The following is a 20,602-nucleotide window of genomic DNA, read 5'->3' as shown; positions in this document are numbered from 1 at the left end:
AAAAAGAAGAAGAAGAAAATGTGGCAAGGGAAGACACAGCAGTCCTCGCATATCAAGACCTGCAGGAACGTGGACAGGGTGTGGTGACTCTCGCCTGGGATCCCAGCTACTCAGGAGGCCAAGGCAGAAGGATCGCTTGAGCCTCAGGGTTGAGGCTGCAGTGAGCTGTTTACACCACCACATTCCAGCTGGGGTGACAAGAGCGAGAGTCCATCTCAAAGAAAAAAAAAACAACCCTGCAGGAATGCCACAGCCACCACCGGGCTCCTTGACTTGGCAGAGGCTACGGCCTCACCAAACTCCAAAAGCACCGCAATGGATAATGCTGGCTTAAAGAGTATTGGGTAATTTTTCTTTCTATTTTGAATACTTTGTGTTTTTCTAGGGTTTCTAAAAGTGTTCACGTTATTTGTTAGAAAATAATTTTCAAAAAGCCTTTATCCTTTCAGAAAAAGCAGATAAATAAAAACGTTTTTGAGGGAATTTTAACTTGAGGTCTGCAGCTTTCTTTTCTTTCCCATTCCCCATCTGTCTAGCGTTTAGGGTCACTCTCCAAGGGTGGGGACAGCCTGGGAATTGGCTGTCAGGCCCTCCCCACGTGGTCTGGAGCAGGGCCTTGAGGAGGCATCTCCCAGGAGGAGCTACGCTGGCTGCAGATGTGCATTGGAAGGCGCTGGAGAGGTCGCTGTGAGGCCGCCTGTGTTACTCCAGCTACCGAAAGCTCACACAAGATCAACGTTAACTTATAGAACATAACCTCAAATGAAGATCTGAGCCCTACGGCAATTCAGACACAGAACCTCAAATGAAGATCTGAGCCCTACGGCAATTCAGACACAGAACCTCAAATGAAGATCTGAGCCCTACGGCAATTCAGACACAGAACCTCAAATGAAGATCTGAGCCCTACGGCAATTCAGACACAGAACCTCAAATGAAGATCTGAGCCCTACGGCAATTCAGACACAGAACCTCAAATGAAGATCTGAACCCTACGGCAATTCAGACACAGAACCTCAAATGAAGATCTGAGCCCTACGGCAATTCAGACACAGAACCTCAAATGAAGATCTGAGCCCTACGGCAATTCAGACACAGAACGAGATTTCACACTGCATCTTTTCCCTTTTTCTTTTCTTTTTTTTTTTTTAAGACAGGGTCTGGCTCTGTCACCCAGGCTGGAGTGCAGTGGTGTGATCTTGGCTCACTGCAACCTCCACCTCCTGGGTTCAAGTGATTCTCCTGCCTCAGCCTCCTGAGTAGCTGGGACTACAGGCATGCGACACCAGGCCCAGCCTACACTTTTTTGAAAGTGTTCAGAGAACATTGTAAAAATGTCATCCAACCTGGCAGGAACCCCGAGAGGTAGGGGCAGGAAAGGGTCCCCAACCGTAGAGTTTTGAAGCTTCCATGTTCACACACCTGGTTCTCCAACAAATCCCTGAAGAACAGGGACTGATGCATCCATGCCAAATCAGAGGAAACTCACTTTTACAGATCTAGCATCTTAATTATTATACAGAATAAACAATTTGGGAACGTTTTCCAAATTTCCACATTATTTCTAAAAACCCCATGCTGTTCCTATCTCTCACTGAATTCCAAGGCCAACAAGACAGGACCTTGAGGAACCTGGGTAGAGACCTGGATCACCACCTGCAAACAGCAGCAGAGGTCTGTGTGGAGCTCCCAGGCGGGTCCCCTGAGCCCTGCTCTCCATCTCCCGTGGGTCTCAAAGAGAGCCCAGCAGGAGAGACACCACCAAGGAGCTTGCCTTGCAGGTCAGGATGCATTACGAGCTCCTGCAGACACTGGTGTGCACGGGAAGAGCTCGGAGACCCCACTGAGGGCGGCCCGAGCGACCACAGGCTCCACAGCTGACCTCACACACAGACGGCAGGACACAGTGATGACCACAACAGAAAACGTGCCCATTTTCTCAGAATAAAAGTTTTTGTAAAAATACACCATAGTTGGCCAGGCATGGTGGCTCATGTCTGTAATCCTAGCACTTTGGGAGGCTAAGGTGGGCAGATTACTTGAGGTCAGGAGTTTGAGATCAGCCTGGCCAACATGGCAAAATCCCGTCTCTACTAAAAATACAAAAATTAGCTGGGTGTCACCTGTAATCCCAGCTATTGGGGAGGCTGAGGCAGGAGAATCGCTTAAACCCAGGAGGCAGAGGTGGGAGTGACCCGGGATCGTGCCACTGCACTCCCGCCTGGGTGACAGAGCAAGACTCGGTCTCAAAAAACAAACAAACAAAAAAAAAACAAAACAAAAAACAAAAAAAACCACAACACCAGAACATACAAGTAAATAACCCACCGGATACTGAAAAACCACGTCTTGCAGATGCGCTGCTCTGTGCCATTTCCAAGGGGAGGAAAACATGTTTGTCCACACTTCACTAACCAGCTACTTCTCCAAAGATGAGACTCACTTTTATAAGCTCCAAAAACTAATTCTACACACGCCTGACTCCTTAGATTGAAGGTCAGGTGCATCACGCTGGCAAGCAAGCCCCTCCCACCACCACCACAAACCCACGTGAAGCCACTCCGTCACCTGCAGGACGATGCAGCCCTGGATGAAGTCGTCGAAGGCGATCTGCCCCCGCCCCTGCCTGTCAAACTTTCGAATGAGGATGTCGTGGAACTGGTCAGAGAGCCGGTAGCCTTCAAGAGGGAAAGTCAGAGTCAGAGAAGGCTGGGAGAGACGGGAGGTATGTGCCAACGCCCACCCCTCCTGCCCAAGGCCCACAGCCTCTAACACACACAATGCAAGGCTGTGTGGGAACGGAAGTGCAAATTCCCTCAAACGCACTCAGAACTGAGACACTTCCCGAATATATCATTCTGTAATGAGCTGACATCCCCAGTGCATGGAGTGACCCCTTGAGACCATGACCCCGGAAGGAGGAGTGAGTGGGACGCTGCCATTAGTCACTCCTGTGAATTAACTACTCACCTCCGGGAAGCACTCACCAAACACCACCCCACAGGGCGGCCACACTCAGTTTCCTGAACCCAGTGGAGTTACTTTCAAAGTCCTTATTGATTTTATTGTTTATTAGCCTAGATAAGAAAATTCTGAATGATTCGCTGCCCTGGGTTGCCCATCACCAGATAATGCTTTGAAAACTAAAATTTCACAGAAGGCTTCCAGTTATACAAAGTGTCAATGTCAGGAAATGGGAGTGGCTGGGGGATGTGCCCCCACCTGCCAGGAGGGACTGAAGGGCACACAGTGGCAGGGTGACCTCGGAAAGGTCCAAGTCACTGCAGGGCCACCAAGGGCTGGGATTCCGTTTCCAGTTCACCGAGGCTGTCCTGAAAAAGGCCTCCCACAGGGAGAGGGCTCTGAAGACGTGTGGATGCAGCAGGTGTGTTCGGGCACCCCGGAGGGCACGCCCCGCCTGCCGCCTTCCCTTCCCTCCCTCGAACTCCCACTGCCTTCGTGACTGTGGCATATCCTTACTGACTCAGGAGGCAAGATCCAGGTGCTGATATATTTCTACTGGTTTTCAGTCCTGCTGGAATCTCTGCAGGGGCGTGTGCACCTACTGTCTGAATCTCACAGTTAATGACCTGCACAAACAGCCATTTTACGCACCAAGAGTCAAGCACACAAACATGAACACAGTGCCTTCCAGAGTGGTCAGGGCATTCTGTCATTTAAGTTCAGGGGTCCCTAAATGTGCAACAGCGGAGTTGCCTCGGACCCTCCTTCCCTGCAAGCTGAAAAGACAGGACCTCCCATTACATTCAGAAAGAGATGGCAGAGTTGTCAACAGCTGCCACTTTTTCTGGTCCCTACTACTCCCACCTCCTCACTCCCTGCACCAGGGCTGAGCCCAGCCTGCTGAGAACAGAGCCTGGGACAGGCCCACAGGGACATTGCCTGTCTGGGAGTGCATGGGGGACAGAGGCCATCACTGGGGTGCACGGGCACGGCGGCCATCACTGGTGTGCACGGCGACGGTGGCCATCACTGGGGTACACGGGGACGGCGGCCATCACTGGGGTGCACGGGGATGGCAGCCATCACTGGGGTGCACGGGGACAGCGGCCATCACTGGTGTACACGGGGACGGCGGCCATCACTGGGGTGCACGGGGACAGCGGCCATCACTGGGGTGCACGGGGATGGCGGCCATCACTGGGGTGCACGGGGACGGCGGCCATCACTGGTGTACACGGGGACGGCGGCCATCACTGGGGTACACGGGGACAGAGGTCATTACTGGTCTCCTGCCAAGGCTGGGGAAGGACAGAGGAGATGCTGACAGAGGCAGAGGAACTCCAGTCTGCACAGACAACAGGAGCAACCCCACTGCCTCTGGAATTAACTTCCAGTTTCCTTGGTCATCAGTAATAGTGAAGGGAAAACAAAGGCAAAGTCAGACAGCAAAATGAGGGATGAACAAACGAACTACAAAAAGAATGTTTATCTGAGAAGCCAAAACCCAGCAGCAACTGTTTCTGAGTTTCTGTTCATGAAAGTCAGTCCACATGAGGCCACCGGCGTCCTTGGGCCCACCCTGACACACCCCTTGCCAAGGTCTTTCTCCTCTTTCGGACTCTCTGAAATGCTGTGAACGAGCCAAGCGGAGCATGGCCTCCTCAGAAATCACCTCTTCCACCTCGGAGGACAAACCAGCTGCCCCCACTCAACAGGCTGAGGCTCCCTGGGGCTCCCCCCAGCTCTTGGGGGCCTGGTACAGTGGCAGAGGACCACAGCGGAGGAACTGTTCTCCGCCCGACTGCCTTTGTCAGACACGCACTGCCCACCAGAGGCGAGAATCTCACTGGCTGTTTACAGCCACCTAAACGGCACGTGCTGAGTCAGCGGGCCCGGTGCCGGGTGGTGAGTGCTGGAATGTGAGCACGCCTTCCTCACTTTTCACTTCAGGTCTCTGAGCGTGGCACACAGTTGATGTTAACAATAAAGGCTTAAAAAAACGAATCGGTAGATTATGAAATCCGCCATGTGGCCCCATCAGAGACACCCGGGGAGAAATCTCGCAGGCTTCACCACCCTGGTGATTCCCTCCTGCTGGCCACCAAGCTCCAGTGCAGCCTCCCTGCTTCATCTGAGAGCAGAACACTTGTTCATAGGGGCCAAGACAAAAGAAGAATTTTTGCTTCTGAGGCCAACTTCCTAACAGTTACTATGAGAAATCTTTCAAAATCATCAAAGTACAAAAAGGATGACAATGCCCCTTTCCAAGGAAGACGTGGGAGATGGCCCTGGAGATCAAGAACCAAATGCAGGAGGAAACTCGTGAGGGTAACCAGAGAAAATGCTGCGATGGGATACCGCACCCCAGGAAAAGCCTGGAAGTCAGGAAGGGTTCTGCCGCTGCACAACACAAGCAGGCCTGCCCACTCCAGGGCGCGAGGAAGGCTGCGTGACCGGCCGTGCCTCCCGCCACAGCTAAGCACAGTTTTCTGGGAAGTCCTTGGCCAGACCAGGACGAAGAGGGCCTCAGAGACCAGGGAGCACTGTCCACAGCAACTTCCACTGCACATTCTGAGGAGCGATGGTCACTGGCATGGGCAAAGGGAGCTCCAGGGCCTGACAAGGTTAGGAAAAGATGTCCGTGGCACCAGAGGTCGCTTATCTAAAAATAACTTCAGGCCCGTCCTGAAGTCCACGTGGCCCTGGCCGCAATCGGCAGCACTGGCCTCCCTGGCCCCCAGGACCACTCTCTGTGGAGGGTGGCATCCTTCCCTCCCAGCCCTTCCGTACCTGCCCCAGGGAAGAGGAGCCGGCCAGCGTTCCCTCCAGTTCCCCCACCCAAGGGCACAGCAAGGTCAGCTGCATTCCAAGTACCAATTCAGAGCCATCCAGCCCAAATCCTGGCTCGCAACTGGTCAGCTCAGAACTGCTTCTTGAGGAGACCCAGTGTCCACAGCCAGCCCTGTGGACAAGCTCGTAAGGTGAGAAAGAAAAGAGAAAGAAAGGCAGCCACAAAGTGCATGCTGGGAGGAAACACGAGGAGAGGCGACGTGCTTAGATAAGTGAGACTCCAGGGATCTCGGAGGTCCTCAAGTAGAATCGAATTTTCCTCACTGTTTCTAAGGAGCCTTTTAAGTAAATCACGGAAGCGGCTTCACAACAGGGGCCAGATGAGATCCGCCTGGATTAGAATCTCAGTGCAGCCACCAACAGCCTCACGCTGGCCCCAAACATGCCCGTTGTTCCTCTGTAAATAAAACCCCTGCTTCCTCTCAGCCCTGAGACCAGCCCGGGAAGCCCCGTGGACAGGCCCTATGGACGCGCTCTGGACAGGCACTGTGAACACTCCTAGAGCCACGGCACACCGTCACACGTGTGTGTGCACACGCGTCGAGCACACACATGCACAGAGTACGCACGTGCGGAACACACCTGAGAATGAGCACGTGCTCCGCCTCTCTGCTGCTGTTCCGAGGTGCACGGCACACGCGTGCGCACACACGCCGAGCGCACACACGCCGAGCACACACGCCGAGCGCACACACGCCGAGCACACACACGCCGAGCACACACACGCCGAGCGCACACACGCCGAGCACACACGCCGAGCACACACGCCGAGCGCACACACGCCGAGCACACACACGCCGAGCACACACACGCCGAGCGCACACACGCCGAGCGCACACACGCCGAGCGCACACACGCCGAGCACACCTGAGAATGGGCACGCGTTCTGCCTAACGCCCCTTCTGAGGCGCACGGTTTGGACCTGGTGACTGACAGCTGTTTCTTAGGTGACTGTTGCCTTTTCAACGTGCTTTGATCTATCATGAAATATAAGCTGCCCTGCCCCACGGTATTTTCATGGATCCACTTTTAAATGACTTCAAAAGCCACATTCTCAGTTTTGCTCACGACATCATTCCACTTCACAAAAGATGAACGGCTTGCATAGCCCTTATCTCATTTTGGATAAAAACCTGAATAAACGTATCCATGTCGAGGATCGCCTTCCGACATGAGCAATATCAAATATGAGCCTGCATGACGTCAACAAAAACTTTACGTAGCCTGGTTAGACAATCAGTTAAGTTCAACAAGGTTTAAAGAACTTCAATGGCTCCAAGGTTCCAAAATGAAACACGCTACACAAGCCAGAGTGAGTGAGTTACCGAAACCTGAGAGGGCCTGCTTCAGCTCGTTCTTATCGATCATCCCGGAGTTGTCCCGGTCATACGTGCGGAAGACGTTCTGCCAGTCCGTGATGTACTTCCACACACCCGTGAACTCGTTGAAGTTCACGCCGGCCTTGTTCTCACGGTCAAACATGGCTGAGACAGAGAGGAACGGTCAAGCAGCAAAAGATCAGTTGCAGCAAACTCACTTGAGGCTTCCCACCAGACCTCAGCCCTCAGAGCCTGGCGGGGCCCCACTGCTGACCACTAACCAGGGACTGGGCAATGCATGCCTGTCTGTGAATGGGGTGAAATCCCTCAAAGTCTTGTCACCTTCGCCCTGGGTGGGGGCGTGGGGGATTGTCCCCCAGCCCTGACCCCCTAAGTCCCAGGAGAAGGTGCACTTGCAGCTGTGAGGCAGGCCGTGCAATGGGATGTGTGAGGAAATCCAGCCGCAGCCACGACGGAAAGAAGAGCAGAGCTTCACACTCAGCTTCCGAGGCACGGGGAAGGTAAGTGGCCCCAGCTCCCCTGGCTCCTGGGTCTCGGCCTAGAACGCGAATCTAATTCCCAGAGCTGATCCTCTGACTCTCCAGGGCCCACAGCACTGGTGGAGGCTTGAACAGCCCTGTCAGGAAAACCTGCTTTAATTAGAAACAGACCCTCGCCTATGTCCTATTTGCTTTCAGTCTAACTCCAGGTCCAAATACAAAAGAATCTACAACTACCTTTATATGTAGTTGCAATATGGCTAAAAAACACAGAAAAATTCAGTGTGAATTACTGCTGCAGAGAAAATGATAAATCACGTGGTCTCTTTCCAAGAACAGAGGTTAATATAGGACTGCAATAAGACTACTCCTGGTTTGATCAGAAATATGTTACAATTAAATGAAAATCCACAGGATGAAAAATCATGTGAGAAACAGCATCGATGTTTCTTCCCAACAGTCCACAACCCTGTGTGCAACCAGTGGCTGTTTTTCACACAGCCGTTCCACGACGTGCACCGTTCCACGACGTGTGTGGTGTGTGGACCAGGGGCTGTTTTTCATACGACCATTGCACGATGTGTGCAGTGTGTGTGGACGATGCTGTTGCGTGCAGGACCCACTGCGCACCACACACCAGCAGGGAAGGATGCTGGGTGAGCTGCACCCCAGGGTAAGGGCTCCGCAGAGGAGTGGCTCCCAGGCCATTCCTCTCCAGTGGGGAGGTAGCTCCCCATGTATCAACACCTTTTCTAGCACTAAAGGCTGAGCCCTGCCACTACTACGCTTCCAAGTTTTCTCTCCCTCCATCAGTGTGACGTGGCAACATATGCACGACCAGCAGGGCACAGTCATCTGGAAAAGCCCCCAGCTACACCCACACTAGGACTCAGACACCTCACCACACACGGGCTCCGCAAGGAACTCAGGGAATCCTCACAAGTCTAAAACACATGCATGGATGGGAGGCGAGGGAATGAGCCCCAGGCCGCTCTGGGAAACCTCGAGACACAATGCCGTGGTCCCTGTGAGGCAGAACTGAACCTGGGATTCCATATTAAAGAGGTCCGAAGGGGGCTGCACCTCCCAGCAAAGGGAACCTTCCAGAAATCAAGTCGGGTAGGGATGGAAACATGACTCTCCTGAACGCCTGCCTCCCAGGCCTGCCTGCCCCTGGAGCTGCAGCTCCACCCGGCTACGGGGGATGGAGACACAGCACGACTCTCCTGAACACCTGCCTGCGCCTGGAGCCGCAGCTCACACCCCAGCTACCGTCTGGGCATGGGGATGCACACCTGTAATCCCCACTCTTTGGGAGGCTGAGGCAGGAGGATTGTGTGAGCCCAGGAATTCCAGACTAGGCCTGGGCAACACAGGGACACCCCGTCTCTTAAAAGAAACAAAAGCCCGGCTACCTGTACAGCTGGGGAGACCCTGGACCCAAAGAAATGATGCAGACCCTCACATTAAGGCTACACATGAACCCACAAAACAAGCAAAAATTACAGAAGCATCAAGGAAGTCGGTCACTCTGTGTGGGCTTGAGCAGGAAAAATATTTGGCTGTAGACCACCCTCCCAAGGACTTCAAACACAGTCAAGGAGCTCCACGTCACAAATATCTAGCGCTTTTCAAAAAAGCATGTTCTTAAAACTGAAGACTATCATATGAAATATTTGAATAAAGAATGGAATCACAAAAATAAATAAGCAATGTCTATCAAAAACATCCAGATAAGATGTGAAAGTAACTAATAATTTAGAAATTTTAAATATATGTCATCTTTAGAATTAGAAACTGAAAGGACAGGTTACACCGTACATTAAAAATAAACAGAATCAAGAATAGAGCAAACATACACGGAGAGACGTGAAAAGGTACAGAGACGGGGGGAGAGGGATGAAAGGGCCGACGCTCATCTAAGTGGAATTCCAGAAGGGAGCAAAGTGATACGGACCCACAGACAAAGGAAACACAAGCGGGTACCCAAGCGGGTCGGATACAAAGCAGCCCAGGCTGGTCCGTCTGCCGATACTTACATATGATCGACCTGACAGTCACTGGATTAAAGGGAGTCCACGTGCCTGAAAACAAACAACAACAGGAGTTAAAGTAAAAGGAAAATCTTTCTGGGACACTGAGTTTCTGATCTATACCTGGAGGCCCCAGGAAAAGCAGTGGGGGCTCTAAGGTAGTGGTTTTCTAGACACTCCAGGTGACCTGTCGGCTGCCATGACTCCTGGGAGGGGGCCAGAGCACTGCCTGGTGGGGTCACACCCTGCTGTGTGTGGGAGTCCTTCGTGGCCTCCCAGACCTCCAAGGCCGTCCACAGTCATCGCGGCTGGACATGCACTCTTATTTAACAGATAACCAAGAAATGGTTCTGTATCATTTTACACACGGAATTTTTCAAGGATGCAGTCACCAGCTAAGTTGAGAAGTTCGCACTTAGTTTTGTTAGAGAACTTCACGAATTCCCATTTCAGAAAATCCATCATCAAGGCCACCACTGCCTGCAGACACCTGAGCATAGCTTGGTCACTGTGGCATTCACACTAATTCTACTGAAAGGTGCAAGTACCAGACCCCTTCCTTCCGTTCTCCCTCAGTAATCATCCTAAAGCACGGTGAAGACATCCATCACACCACACTTCAAAAATTCCTGACAAATTACAGTCTGGGCTTTACACGATTTTCCTTGAAACTGAATAGGAAAGCTGTACTATCCTCAGACTCATCATTGAATCTGATACCTTTGAGTGTTCACAACCATTTATCAACTCTGAGAATGAAGATTCACTGATGACCTTCACACACAAGAACCTATCTTCAGAGTGATTTGTACCTTCAATAATTTCCATACTCACTAAAACTGAACTAAAAAAAATATTTTTAAGGTCAGGAGAGACCAGTGGCTCTCCTCATACCCCATCTGTATTAGACACACAGTTTGTTTGTTTTTTTTTCATACACAAAAATGCCACAGTCCTGGGCAGTACACAGAGACAGCCCCCTGATCTCAGAGAACAATGTCAGGCTCCTGGTGGAGCACGGGCGGTGGGGTCTGCTGGCACGGTCCCTTAGGCCTCTACGTGCCACCACTCTGGGCTCATGGGGCTCTTCCTAGTGCCATGCCCGCTCTCACCTGAAGTGAGTCCCCTCCTAAGACACACAGACCCTCCCTCCAGCTCCTTCCTTTCCTTCCTCAGGGAGACTTTCACGGGGGTACCACGTTCTCCCAGCCCAGAAGTTAAATCCATTTGCTCCGCCTGAGCACCTCCCAACTTCCCCTTGGGAAGATCCTGCCCTCCAGCAGTTATGCAGGGAAGCTGTGCTCTTCCCACAAAGGCAGGTGCACCTGAACCCGCGGCCCCCACACACAGCAGCACTCGATGACCCACCCTCCAGCAGTTATGCAGGGAAGCTGTGCTCTCCCCACAAAGGCAGGTGCATCTGAACCCGCGGCCCCCACACACAGCAGCACTCGATGACCCGCCCTCCAGCAGTTATGCAGGGAAGCTGTGCTCTCCCCACAAAGGCAGGTGCATCTGAACCCGCGGCCCCCACACACAGCAGCACTCGATGACCCGCCCTCCAGCAGTTATGCAGGGAAGCTGTGCTCTCCCCACAAAGGCAGGTGCACCTGAACCCGCGGCCCACACACAGCAGCACTCGACGAGCATCTGTTAAGCTGAATAGAGTGATAATCTGCAGGAATACCTTTCTGTAGGCTTTACAGGTATCTGAAAGGAGAGTAGGCAGGTATATGTATATAGAGGTATTCGGAAAGGTCGGAATTACTGAAAACTAGTGTTACAAAAACCAAAGACAGGCTACAGAGAACCCACAAGGCAAAGAAAGAGGAAAACTCTAAACACCAAGGAGCATCCCTGCCTCACCCAGTTCCATCTGGTCTCCCCCATTCTTCACCGCTGTGTGCGGCAACCTAGTGTCTGCACACAAGGGTGACCTGCTCTGACCCAGCGCTGACAGAAGCCCCAGGAGCCAAAGCCCCTGGAAGCCTCCTGGGCAATCAATCCTCTGTCTTTATGCCATGAGCTTCTTCTCCTCTGTCTTCTGCGTCCGTGGCCCTGGACTGACTGTGTGGAGCTGGATGAGACCTAAGTCCTCAAGTGAAGGCTGCACTGTGATGTGTCCTGATCGTAAGCAGAAGCTTCTCTGGGCCATCTCAGCAAATAACACGGTCAAACAAGTTTTAAACCAAAGCAACACAGGTTAAAACACAAGCGAGATGTTAACGCCACAGCGCAGGCACAGGGAAGCTCAGGTGCCATCTGGACGGGCACGCATGGAGTGCGCCAAGATGGTGCATTCCTGAGAGCTGGGGCCCAGGAGGAACCGGACGGCCATACTGGGGTCTTCCGGAGTATTCTAAGGATTGCCCAGGAGAGCAGAGGTTGTCCCGGGATTAATCAAGGATGAGAGAGGCAGCCACCCCACTAGAAAGGGCCGCTGAGGGATGGACACTCCTGATGTCTCCACTCGCCTTCCTTGCCAACCACAGCGGGGTCTGGCTTCTCCACAGAAACCAAGAGAGAACCACCACAAGGCCTAACGGGCCGTAATGAGCTGAAGCACTGTGGCGCACGGGCATTTCACGCCTCGGTTACATTAGGTGCTAGACATACCTGGGCAACCGCCTGAAAACCTAAGTAGATGTTGTGCTTGGCCCAAGGCCATGGAGTCACTTGTCACCAAATCCCAAGCCTTCCCCTGAAGCCCTGCCAAGGTGAGTTTCTGGTGAAAGCATGAAACACTGCATGGGGGTCCCTGAGACCACCCTCCAACTTGAAAGGGTACAGAGTAAACCAGCCAAGGGAAAGGGCTGCCAGGGAAGCCAAGCGCTTCCAGAGCCCCTCCCAGCGGAGTCACACAGGGTGCGCCGGATTCCTCCAGCAAGAAGCTGGGACAGCTAGTGCCGTGGTGCGGACCAGGGAGGCTCTCCTGAACCTGGGGGTCAGTCAGGGAAGTTCCAGCCACCCACAGCGAAAGCAGGTGTTTGCCATCCATCACCTTGTTGGTCAACTACCCAGGCAAAGTAGTGCAACATGGCTCAAGTCTCTCTCATCAGTCAGAACACTGCAGGAGCTCAGCTCCCGGGAGCCAGCCAAGGGCCCTTCCTGGGAACGTGCAGGGTTTGAGCAATCCACACCCGCTGAGTTAAACCCTTCCCACATAGGCAGATCAAATCTGCTCCATCACCAGGGCAACAAATACCATCACCCACATCCCTGGGCCCATGTGAGAGAAGGACAGTGATGGGACTGGACATGTACTTCACAGGGCACTGTCCTGCTTCTGAGGTCTGATTTTTCTCAGTTCTCTTTAATATGTGATCTCCAAGAAAGCCTCAACTGTATTTGATTAAAAAACAAACAAAAAAAAATACCAGCCGGGCGCGGTGGCTGGCGCCTGTAATCCCAGCACTTTGGGAGACCAAGGCGGGTGGATCATGAGGTCAGGGGTTCGAGACTAGCCTGACAAACATGGTGAAATCCCGTCTCTACTAAAAATATAAAAATTCCTGTAATCCCAGCACTTTGGGAGGCCAAGGCGGGCGGATCACCAGGTGAGGAGATCGAGACCATCCTGGCTAATATGGTGAAACCCCGTCTCTACTAAAAATATAAAAAATTAGCCAGGCATGGCGGCATGTGCCTGTAGTCCCAGCTACTCGGGGGGCTGAGACAGGAGAATGGCGTGAACCTGGGAGGTGGAGCTTGCAGTGAGCTGAGATTGCGCCACTGGACTCCAGCCTGGGCGACAAAGTGAGACTCTGTCTTAAAGAAAGAAAAAAAAAAACCTTCAAAAGAACGTAAGAATTATTTCTTAAAAGTACAGCTTCAGAAGCACAGAGACTTGAAAAAAGTTAATTTCTTATAATTCCAAGATGTTTTGGGAACGAGAAATCAGCACAGAAAATGGGCTAGGAGGATAATGGATGAAACCGATGGGCTGATCACGGTTCCAGGATGGTCTCGCCATGGAGGTGACGGGGTGAGTGCTGTAGTGCAGGACTGGGGATGCCACAGGAACGGGTGCCCCAGGTAGGGCGTCATCCAGGAAGGATGAGAAACCTGAGAACAGCTGGGGGGGAACAGCTGGAGGGGAGCAGCGGGGGGGAACAGCTGGGGGGAGCAGCTGGGGGGGAGCAGCTGGGTGGGAGCAGCTGGGGGGAGCAGCTGGGTGGGAGCAGCTGAGGGGGAGCAGCTGAGGGGGAGCAGCTGAGGGGGAGCAGCTGGGTGAGAGCAGCTGGGGGGAGTAGCTGGGGGGGAGCAGCTGGGGGGGAGCAGCTGGGGGGGAGCAGCTGGGGGGGAGCAGCTGGGGGGGAGCAGGGTCCGCTGGCTGCACAGGGGTGGGGAGAGGAGCCCATGAGGGCCTGAGAGCAGCGAGGCCGGGAGGAACCCTAATCCCTCAACTGCACATGACATGGGGCCTGCCGGAGCCCCACAGAGCTTGGAACGGAGCTGGGGAGGAGCGTTTGCCAGGCCTCCCGTCCCCTCCTTCTTCCCACTGGGATTGCTCTGAAGGAAGAAGAACCCATCAAGTCCTTGTAAATGTGCTGGGGAGAGAACCCCTGACAGTGCCTGGTGCTCACTCCTGGGGAGCCACTGTCTCGGGTGGTCCTGGTACCATGAAGTTTCTGGGCTCAGGTCCATGGCACCTGGAAAATGTCGTGTTTAAGTGAAATGATGTTCAAAGCCCAAGAGGAAATGTTCCAGGCACCCCTCAGAGACCCCATGAGGCAGGAAGGACAGTGGGGCTACGGGGGCCCCCAGCTTCTCCAGCTCGACCCGTGCCTGGGAATTACTCCCTGAAATCATGAGCAGAGCTGGATGCTGGGTCAGTTCTGTGTGCCTGGAAATTACTCCCTGATATCGATAGCAGAGCTGGACGCTGTGATCTGTGGGACTCTACCCTTAATGGCTTCATTTATTTACATGGATCTAACCGTACATTTGTCTATGTAAAGAAATAAATTTGTCATTTGTTAGATTCGCCTGCACTTGAGATATCTTTTTAAGAATATTTTCCTAGCCATTAAAGAACATAAGTCAATTTTCTGTTTTCATTTCCCTATTGCTATGTGACAAAAGGTCATATTCCATACTTTTTGTATTAAAGGACTTCAAATTACTGATACTTTGAATGACTTCTAAAGTCTTTGCCATATTCTGAATGAAAAAATGTGAGCCCCAGGTTAAAAAGATCAACAATTAAATCACGGGGTGTGTGTTCACCAGGAGGCCTGGTGTCATTTTCTTGTGGGCCGTTTGCGATTGGCTGAGGGGGAAGATCTTGTGCTGTGTTCTCACCACGGGCACAGGCGCAAGGAAGCCCCCAGGAAGTGTGGAATTCCTCGATTGCTTTGATTTGGTGATGGTTTCATGGGTGTTTGCTCAGGTCAAGTCTCACCAAAGTGCACATATGAAATGTGTGCAGCTCTTTGAGTATCAATTATACCTCAAAAAAGCTGAAACACTTTTACACTTGAAATAATCAAAGTGACATTTTAATCTAAAGGTATACAAATCTATCACCTACATGGCTGATTTTTCCATGAGAGTCTCATTTACAAGAGAAACACAATTATGAAATCAGTACCCTTTACTTTTAAAGGGTAACGGAAGAAGCATAAGTTTCTGTTAGGACAGCGCTTACACTCTCCCCCACGTTTATTCTGTGGTTAACCACATGGTAGATCCGCAGTGATTCAGGAAGATGAATTATCTGCAACACGCAAAAGTTCAGTCCTCTGGCATGTACGAATCCTGGTGTGGTTTTTGCACAACATTCTGCCTGGGATGCGTGGGGAGAAGCTGTGATAACAGGATCGGGATTCACTCATGCTTCATTCATCTGGGAGGCCTGCGACTGCCCGGCACAGTGTGGGCTGAGCCTCCAGCGCCGAGCACCAGACACTCCACCCTCCTGAGGCACTTGTGCGGATGCAGGTGAGATGCCCAGACCAGGAGGGTGTGCGTGGGGGGTCGGGCTCCAGAGAACTTGAGATGAGATTCAACTGTGTGGATGGGTCTGGTGGAGGTGGTGGCTCCTGGGCTGGGGAGGCATAAAGACGAATCCCGGTGACCCTTGCCCTGAAAAGCTGCTATGTACATTTAGTAGAAGACTGTCGATGAAAACAGACTCTCAGAAGCAAAGAGGGGCCTCGACGGGCCCCCCCACCCATGTGCAATGCCAGTCTTACTCTCTCCCCACTCGAAGGGAGCATCCTCCCTCACCTTTCTGGTCCACCTTCCCTTGCCTTGCCTGCAATTATCCACTGAATTCCTGCAGCCCCAAACAGTCTTTTTGATGTGGACTACTTTGAGCTCGACATAAATCAATTAATTAGCAGCGTGTGTTTTTGCTGCTTCATCCACTCACACACTATCTGAGACCCATTCATGTTTCTGGGGGTCCCTCACTCGCCTTGCGCTGGCTGACTCCACTGAGGGACTTGCTGGGATGTCCTCATCCACCTGCAGTGAACGAGCATTTGGATCTCTTCCCACTTAGGTCTGTGCAAACAGTGACACCAGGTGCATCTGAAATATGCCACATGCCCAGGTGCACGCAGGGCGTGAGCAGCTCCCTGACCCCTCTGTGGCGAGAGAGCAGAGGCCCAGGGTGAAGTGGGGAGGTGTGGGTGTGGGGCCAGGCTGGGGTGGGGGAGAGGACACTGGATTCTGGGCCTTATCTGAGGGCCGAGCAGCAGGTGTCGTGGCAGATCAGATCTGGTGTTGAACTGGCCCGACTGTCCCATAGAACTGATGTTCATGGTTTCTCTGAATAACATAGAAATGGAGCCTTGTTGTCTTGAAACTTGAGAAAGTGACATTTGTCTTATTTGAGTTCCTTTCTTAGGAAACTGACCATCAGGCCTCCTGGGTAGTGTGAAGGAAGAGAGACTCACCAGATCACGGCATCTGGACAGTAAGACGCCAAACCCCTCACCCATCATGAGTGCCTGACCAGCCACCTGCCTCCTCCTGACCAACTCCTCTTCCTCACTCTCCCTAATTCCTGTTTTCCTTACACACAGTCACACTTCTTCCCTGCTATATAGTCAGTCAGGAAGATGGATTTGAAGCTGACCTCCCATCTCCTGGCCTGTAGCTTCTGATGCACGCCTTCTTCATTGGCAGTAACCATCGTCTTAGTGATTGGCTTTCTGTGTGGTGAGCAGCGGGATCTGGAACAAACCCCTGCATTCTGGGAACAGGGAGAGCAGCCTCAGCAGGCCCCCGGCCCTGAGTGCGGTCATGACCACCAGGGACCACCCACCGAAGGTGAATGTGGACAAGAAAAAAAGGCTCCTGAGGACCCAGCCAGAATTCCTGCAACGTCACGGAGAATCATGGCCACCCGGCCCATGCCCCCTTGAAGGGCAGCTGCAAGATTCATCTCATTTGTCTTTCTTTCCTGGACATCTTCAAATCTCCTTCACCACAACCTCGTGATCCTGAGTTTCCATCAAGATGTGCATTGTTTTACTATATTGCTTTAATTTACTCTGCCGGTTATCTGGAGAAATGCAACCTCATCAGCAGAAATTATTTCCACCCTGCCGCTTTTTAAATGTTATTTCCTATAGCCAGGTACTGAGCCCTTCAATGGGGGTCTAAACCCTCCACTCTCTCCCTCTGGGATTGCCAAGCCTGTGGTTTCAGTTCCATGCTCCCAGGTAGATGATGTCAACTCAAAGTCCAATACGCTTATGAAATACTTTTTGTGGTTTTTTTCTTAATTTTAAGAGTTTTTTTTTTAATGTTTTGTTTCATGGAGGTGACACCCTCTGTCTTTGACTTGTGGCAGCCTTCCTCCTTCAGTCTGCGTGTACTGAAGCCAGTGTTTGCTGTACAGCCCCTCAGCCGCAGCAGCCCACAGTGAGGTGCAGGTGCTCACGCCACCGCCCCAGAGAGCTCCTCCATTCGCCCCTCCACCCATAGCCCCTCGAAACCACTGCCCTGCTCCCCAACACGGTAGCACTGTCTTCTCCAAGATGTCACGTGGCGGCATCCCTCGGCCTGTGCCCACCGAAACTAGCTTCCTTCACCGGGCATGTGGCCTGGGAGACCTGGGGCATTTGGGTGCATCTTTCCACTGCTGGTTGGTGCCCCGTGTGGAAGCATCCGCGTTGGTTCCCGCCTCCTCCTGCCGATGGACATTTTGTTTTCTTCCAGTTATTGGCAATGAGGAATGAGGCCTAAACACTTGTGTGCAGGTTTGTGCATGCACGTTTAAGTTTTCTCTTGGGGGACATTTCAGGAGTGGGGTTGCTGGACGACAGGGTAAAGATGTGCTTAACTTCGTAAGAAACTCCCAGACCACTTTCCAGCATGGCGGGACCCCTCCCATTCCCACTGCAGCTTATGAGGGTCCCAGTTCCTCTGCATCATCACTAGAACCTGGGTCGGCCTGTGGTTTTTGTCTGTTTTTAGCCATTTTAATAGATTTGCAGAGGTACCGTTGACTGGCATTTCTCCAGCATCTCTATGATGTTGAGCCTCTTTCTCGGGCAATATGCCCTCTTTATACCTTCTTTGATCCTCCATTCAAATATTTGCCCTCTCTGTAATACTGGGGTTTTTACTTTCTTATGGTTAAGTTTTGATGGTTCTTCACATATTCTGCGTGCCAGTACGTTGTGAGACGTGTGATTCACAAATATTTTTTTCTAGACCATAGTTTGTGTTTCATTCTCTTTAGATTTTTATATTGCTTTATAGAATTATAATTTTAAATTTATGATTAAGTTTAATTTGTCAATCTTTTATGAATCATGCTTTTGGTATCATATCTAAGAACTTTTCGCCCAACCCCAGGCCATACAAATTTTCCCGTGTTTTTATCTAAGGGTTTTATAGCGTTATGTTCTCCATTTAGGCCTGTGATAAATGTTGAGTAACATTTTGTGTCAGCCATGGCCATACCTTTCTCCATCTCTGACAGTATCGTGGGCGTTTGCAGCTCCCAGTGCCCTGTGCTGTTCCCGTCTTCTTGATCAGGTCTTCCTGTGAGTTTCAGGGCATGTCTTAGTGCTGGTGCTGTCCTGGTCCATCAAGGGGTCCCGTGGGCTTGTCCATGTGGGAAAGTCATGACTGTGATGTTGACGGGATGCCCTGTGAGTCAGGGGGAGGTGCTGATGGGGGTTTCCACGTAGGAGAGAGAGATGTTTGGTTTTCCGGATGGTGCAGACTTGAGAGGGGACAAACTTGAGAAATGCCACCAATGAGAAGCCCAGGCAGAGCAGGTCTTGGGGCCGCCCAGCTGTGTGGGAGCCAAACGTGGATGTGTCAGTGGCCACGCCAGGAGGTAAACCCTCAATCAAGGGCCTCTAGGTGTCCAAGGCCAAGTCTTGTTCAAGAGGTGCGTTCAGCTGAGCCAACCATGGCAGAAATGCATAAGGGAGATCCCATGGTTCCTCTGTTTAAATCCTCTGCTAATCCCCACCCGACTCAGAGAAGGAGCCAAGTCCTCACAGCAGCCTGCAACCCCCGCCTGACTCGGCCTCCTCTCGGCTCTGTTCTCCATACCCTTCTATCCCTCTCTGTCTCTTCTCCCACCAGAGAGGAGATCCTGCACATTTATCCTGGTGGATTCAAACCCATCTTTTCCATACAGATAGTCACCGGAATGAACAGGTATAAAGAGTCCTTTTGAAAAAGGCAGGCCAGGCATGGTGGCTCACACCTGTAATCCCAGCACTTTGGGAGGCTGAGGTGGGAGAATCACCTGAGGTCAGGAGTTTCAGACCAGTCTGGACAACATGGTGAAACCCCATCTCTAGTAAAAATACAAAAATTAGCCAGGGGTGGTGGCGGGCGCCTGTAATCCCAGCTACTTGGGAGGCTGAGGCAGGAGAATCACTTGAACCCAGAAGGTGGAGGTTGCAGTGAGCTGAGATCGTACCACTGCACTCCAGCCTGGGCAACAGAGTGAGACTCTGTCTCAAAAACATAACAATAGGAATAATAAAAGAAAAGTGCAAAAATTCAAACAATTTAACAGAAACTGGGGAAAAGAGCTGAATCGGCCCTCCACAGAAGAGGAAATGTGGAGGAATGGCTAATGAAAACATGAAGAGGGGCTCAGCCTAACAGGGGGAGATATCACGTGACACCCACCAGACGGGCAAAAATCCCACCACCCACAACTCAATCAATGCCAGTGTTGGGGAGAATGGAGAGAAGCAGGAACACCACGCCCTGCTAAGAACGGTTGTGAAGTCTATTTTTGTTATGCTTGTATATGAAAGAGTATGTTGTGGGTTATGAGGAAAGTTACATTTCTTACCTGGGATGAAATTTTAAAACTTGAAAGCTACTGACCAGAAGAAACTTGCACTTGTGTACAAAAGGAACGCCCAAGAACGTTCCCAACAAAACACAGTCCTCAGGGCCCCAACCTGGCCACACACTCATCCACAGGAAGATGAAGACATTTCCCATGCTCCCCTCAGACGATGGGAGATCACGCAGCAATGAAAATGAACCATGTCAGTGTGGGAGGGTCTCAGGGAGAGAATGGAGACGGGAGATCACGCAGCAATGAAAATGAACCACGTCAGTGTGGGTGGGTCTCAGGCAGAGAATGGAGACGGGAGATCACGCAGCAATGAAAATGAACCACGTCAGTGTGGGAGGGTCTCAGGGAGAGAATGGAGACGGGAGATCACGCAGCAATGAAAATGAACCATGTCAGTGTGGGTGGGTCTCAGGGAGAGAATGGAGACGGGAGATCACGCAGCAATGAAAATGAACCTGTCAGTGTGGGTGGGTCTCAGGGAGAGAATGGAGGACAGAAATAGAGCAGATGCTCAGAGCCATGCAGGGCAGGAGCAGCCACGCAGGAGAACTTCCTTACATCAAAGTTCAAAACTACAGCCAAGGCAACAGAGCAAGACCCTGCCTCAAAAAGAAAACAGAAAGTTCAAAAACTAAA

General features: G+C 51.8%; 1 protein-coding gene across 4 annotated transcripts in view; it reads right to left on the bottom strand.

Annotated features, from left to right (window-relative positions):
• Positions 1 to 20,602, bottom strand: part of PDCD6 (programmed cell death 6) — a 41,430-nt gene that overhangs the window by 1,292 nt on the left and 19,536 nt on the right. The window contains exons 3-5 of one of the 4 annotated variants that reach the window (XM_527191.9): positions 9,673 to 9,717; positions 7,140 to 7,298; positions 2,569 to 2,678 (exon numbers count right to left, since the gene is read on the bottom strand). In XM_527191.9, coding sequence (XP_527191.4) covers positions 2,569 to 2,678; positions 7,140 to 7,298; positions 9,673 to 9,717 — 314 coding nt within the window. The remainder of the gene's footprint in view (positions 1 to 2,568; positions 2,679 to 7,139; positions 7,299 to 9,672; positions 9,718 to 20,602) is intronic. The other 3 variants (XM_009448737.5, XM_024356513.3, XM_003950491.6) reach the window with 3 other exon arrangements.

This window comes from Pan troglodytes, chromosome 4, assembly GCF_028858775.2.
Source record: "Pan troglodytes isolate AG18354 chromosome 4, NHGRI_mPanTro3-v2.0_pri, whole genome shotgun sequence".
NCBI classification, from domain to species: domain Eukaryota; kingdom Metazoa; phylum Chordata; class Mammalia; order Primates; family Hominidae; genus Pan; species Pan troglodytes.
The sequence above is the reverse complement of the archived record's forward strand: the minus strand, read 5'-3'. Positions and strand labels throughout refer to the sequence as shown.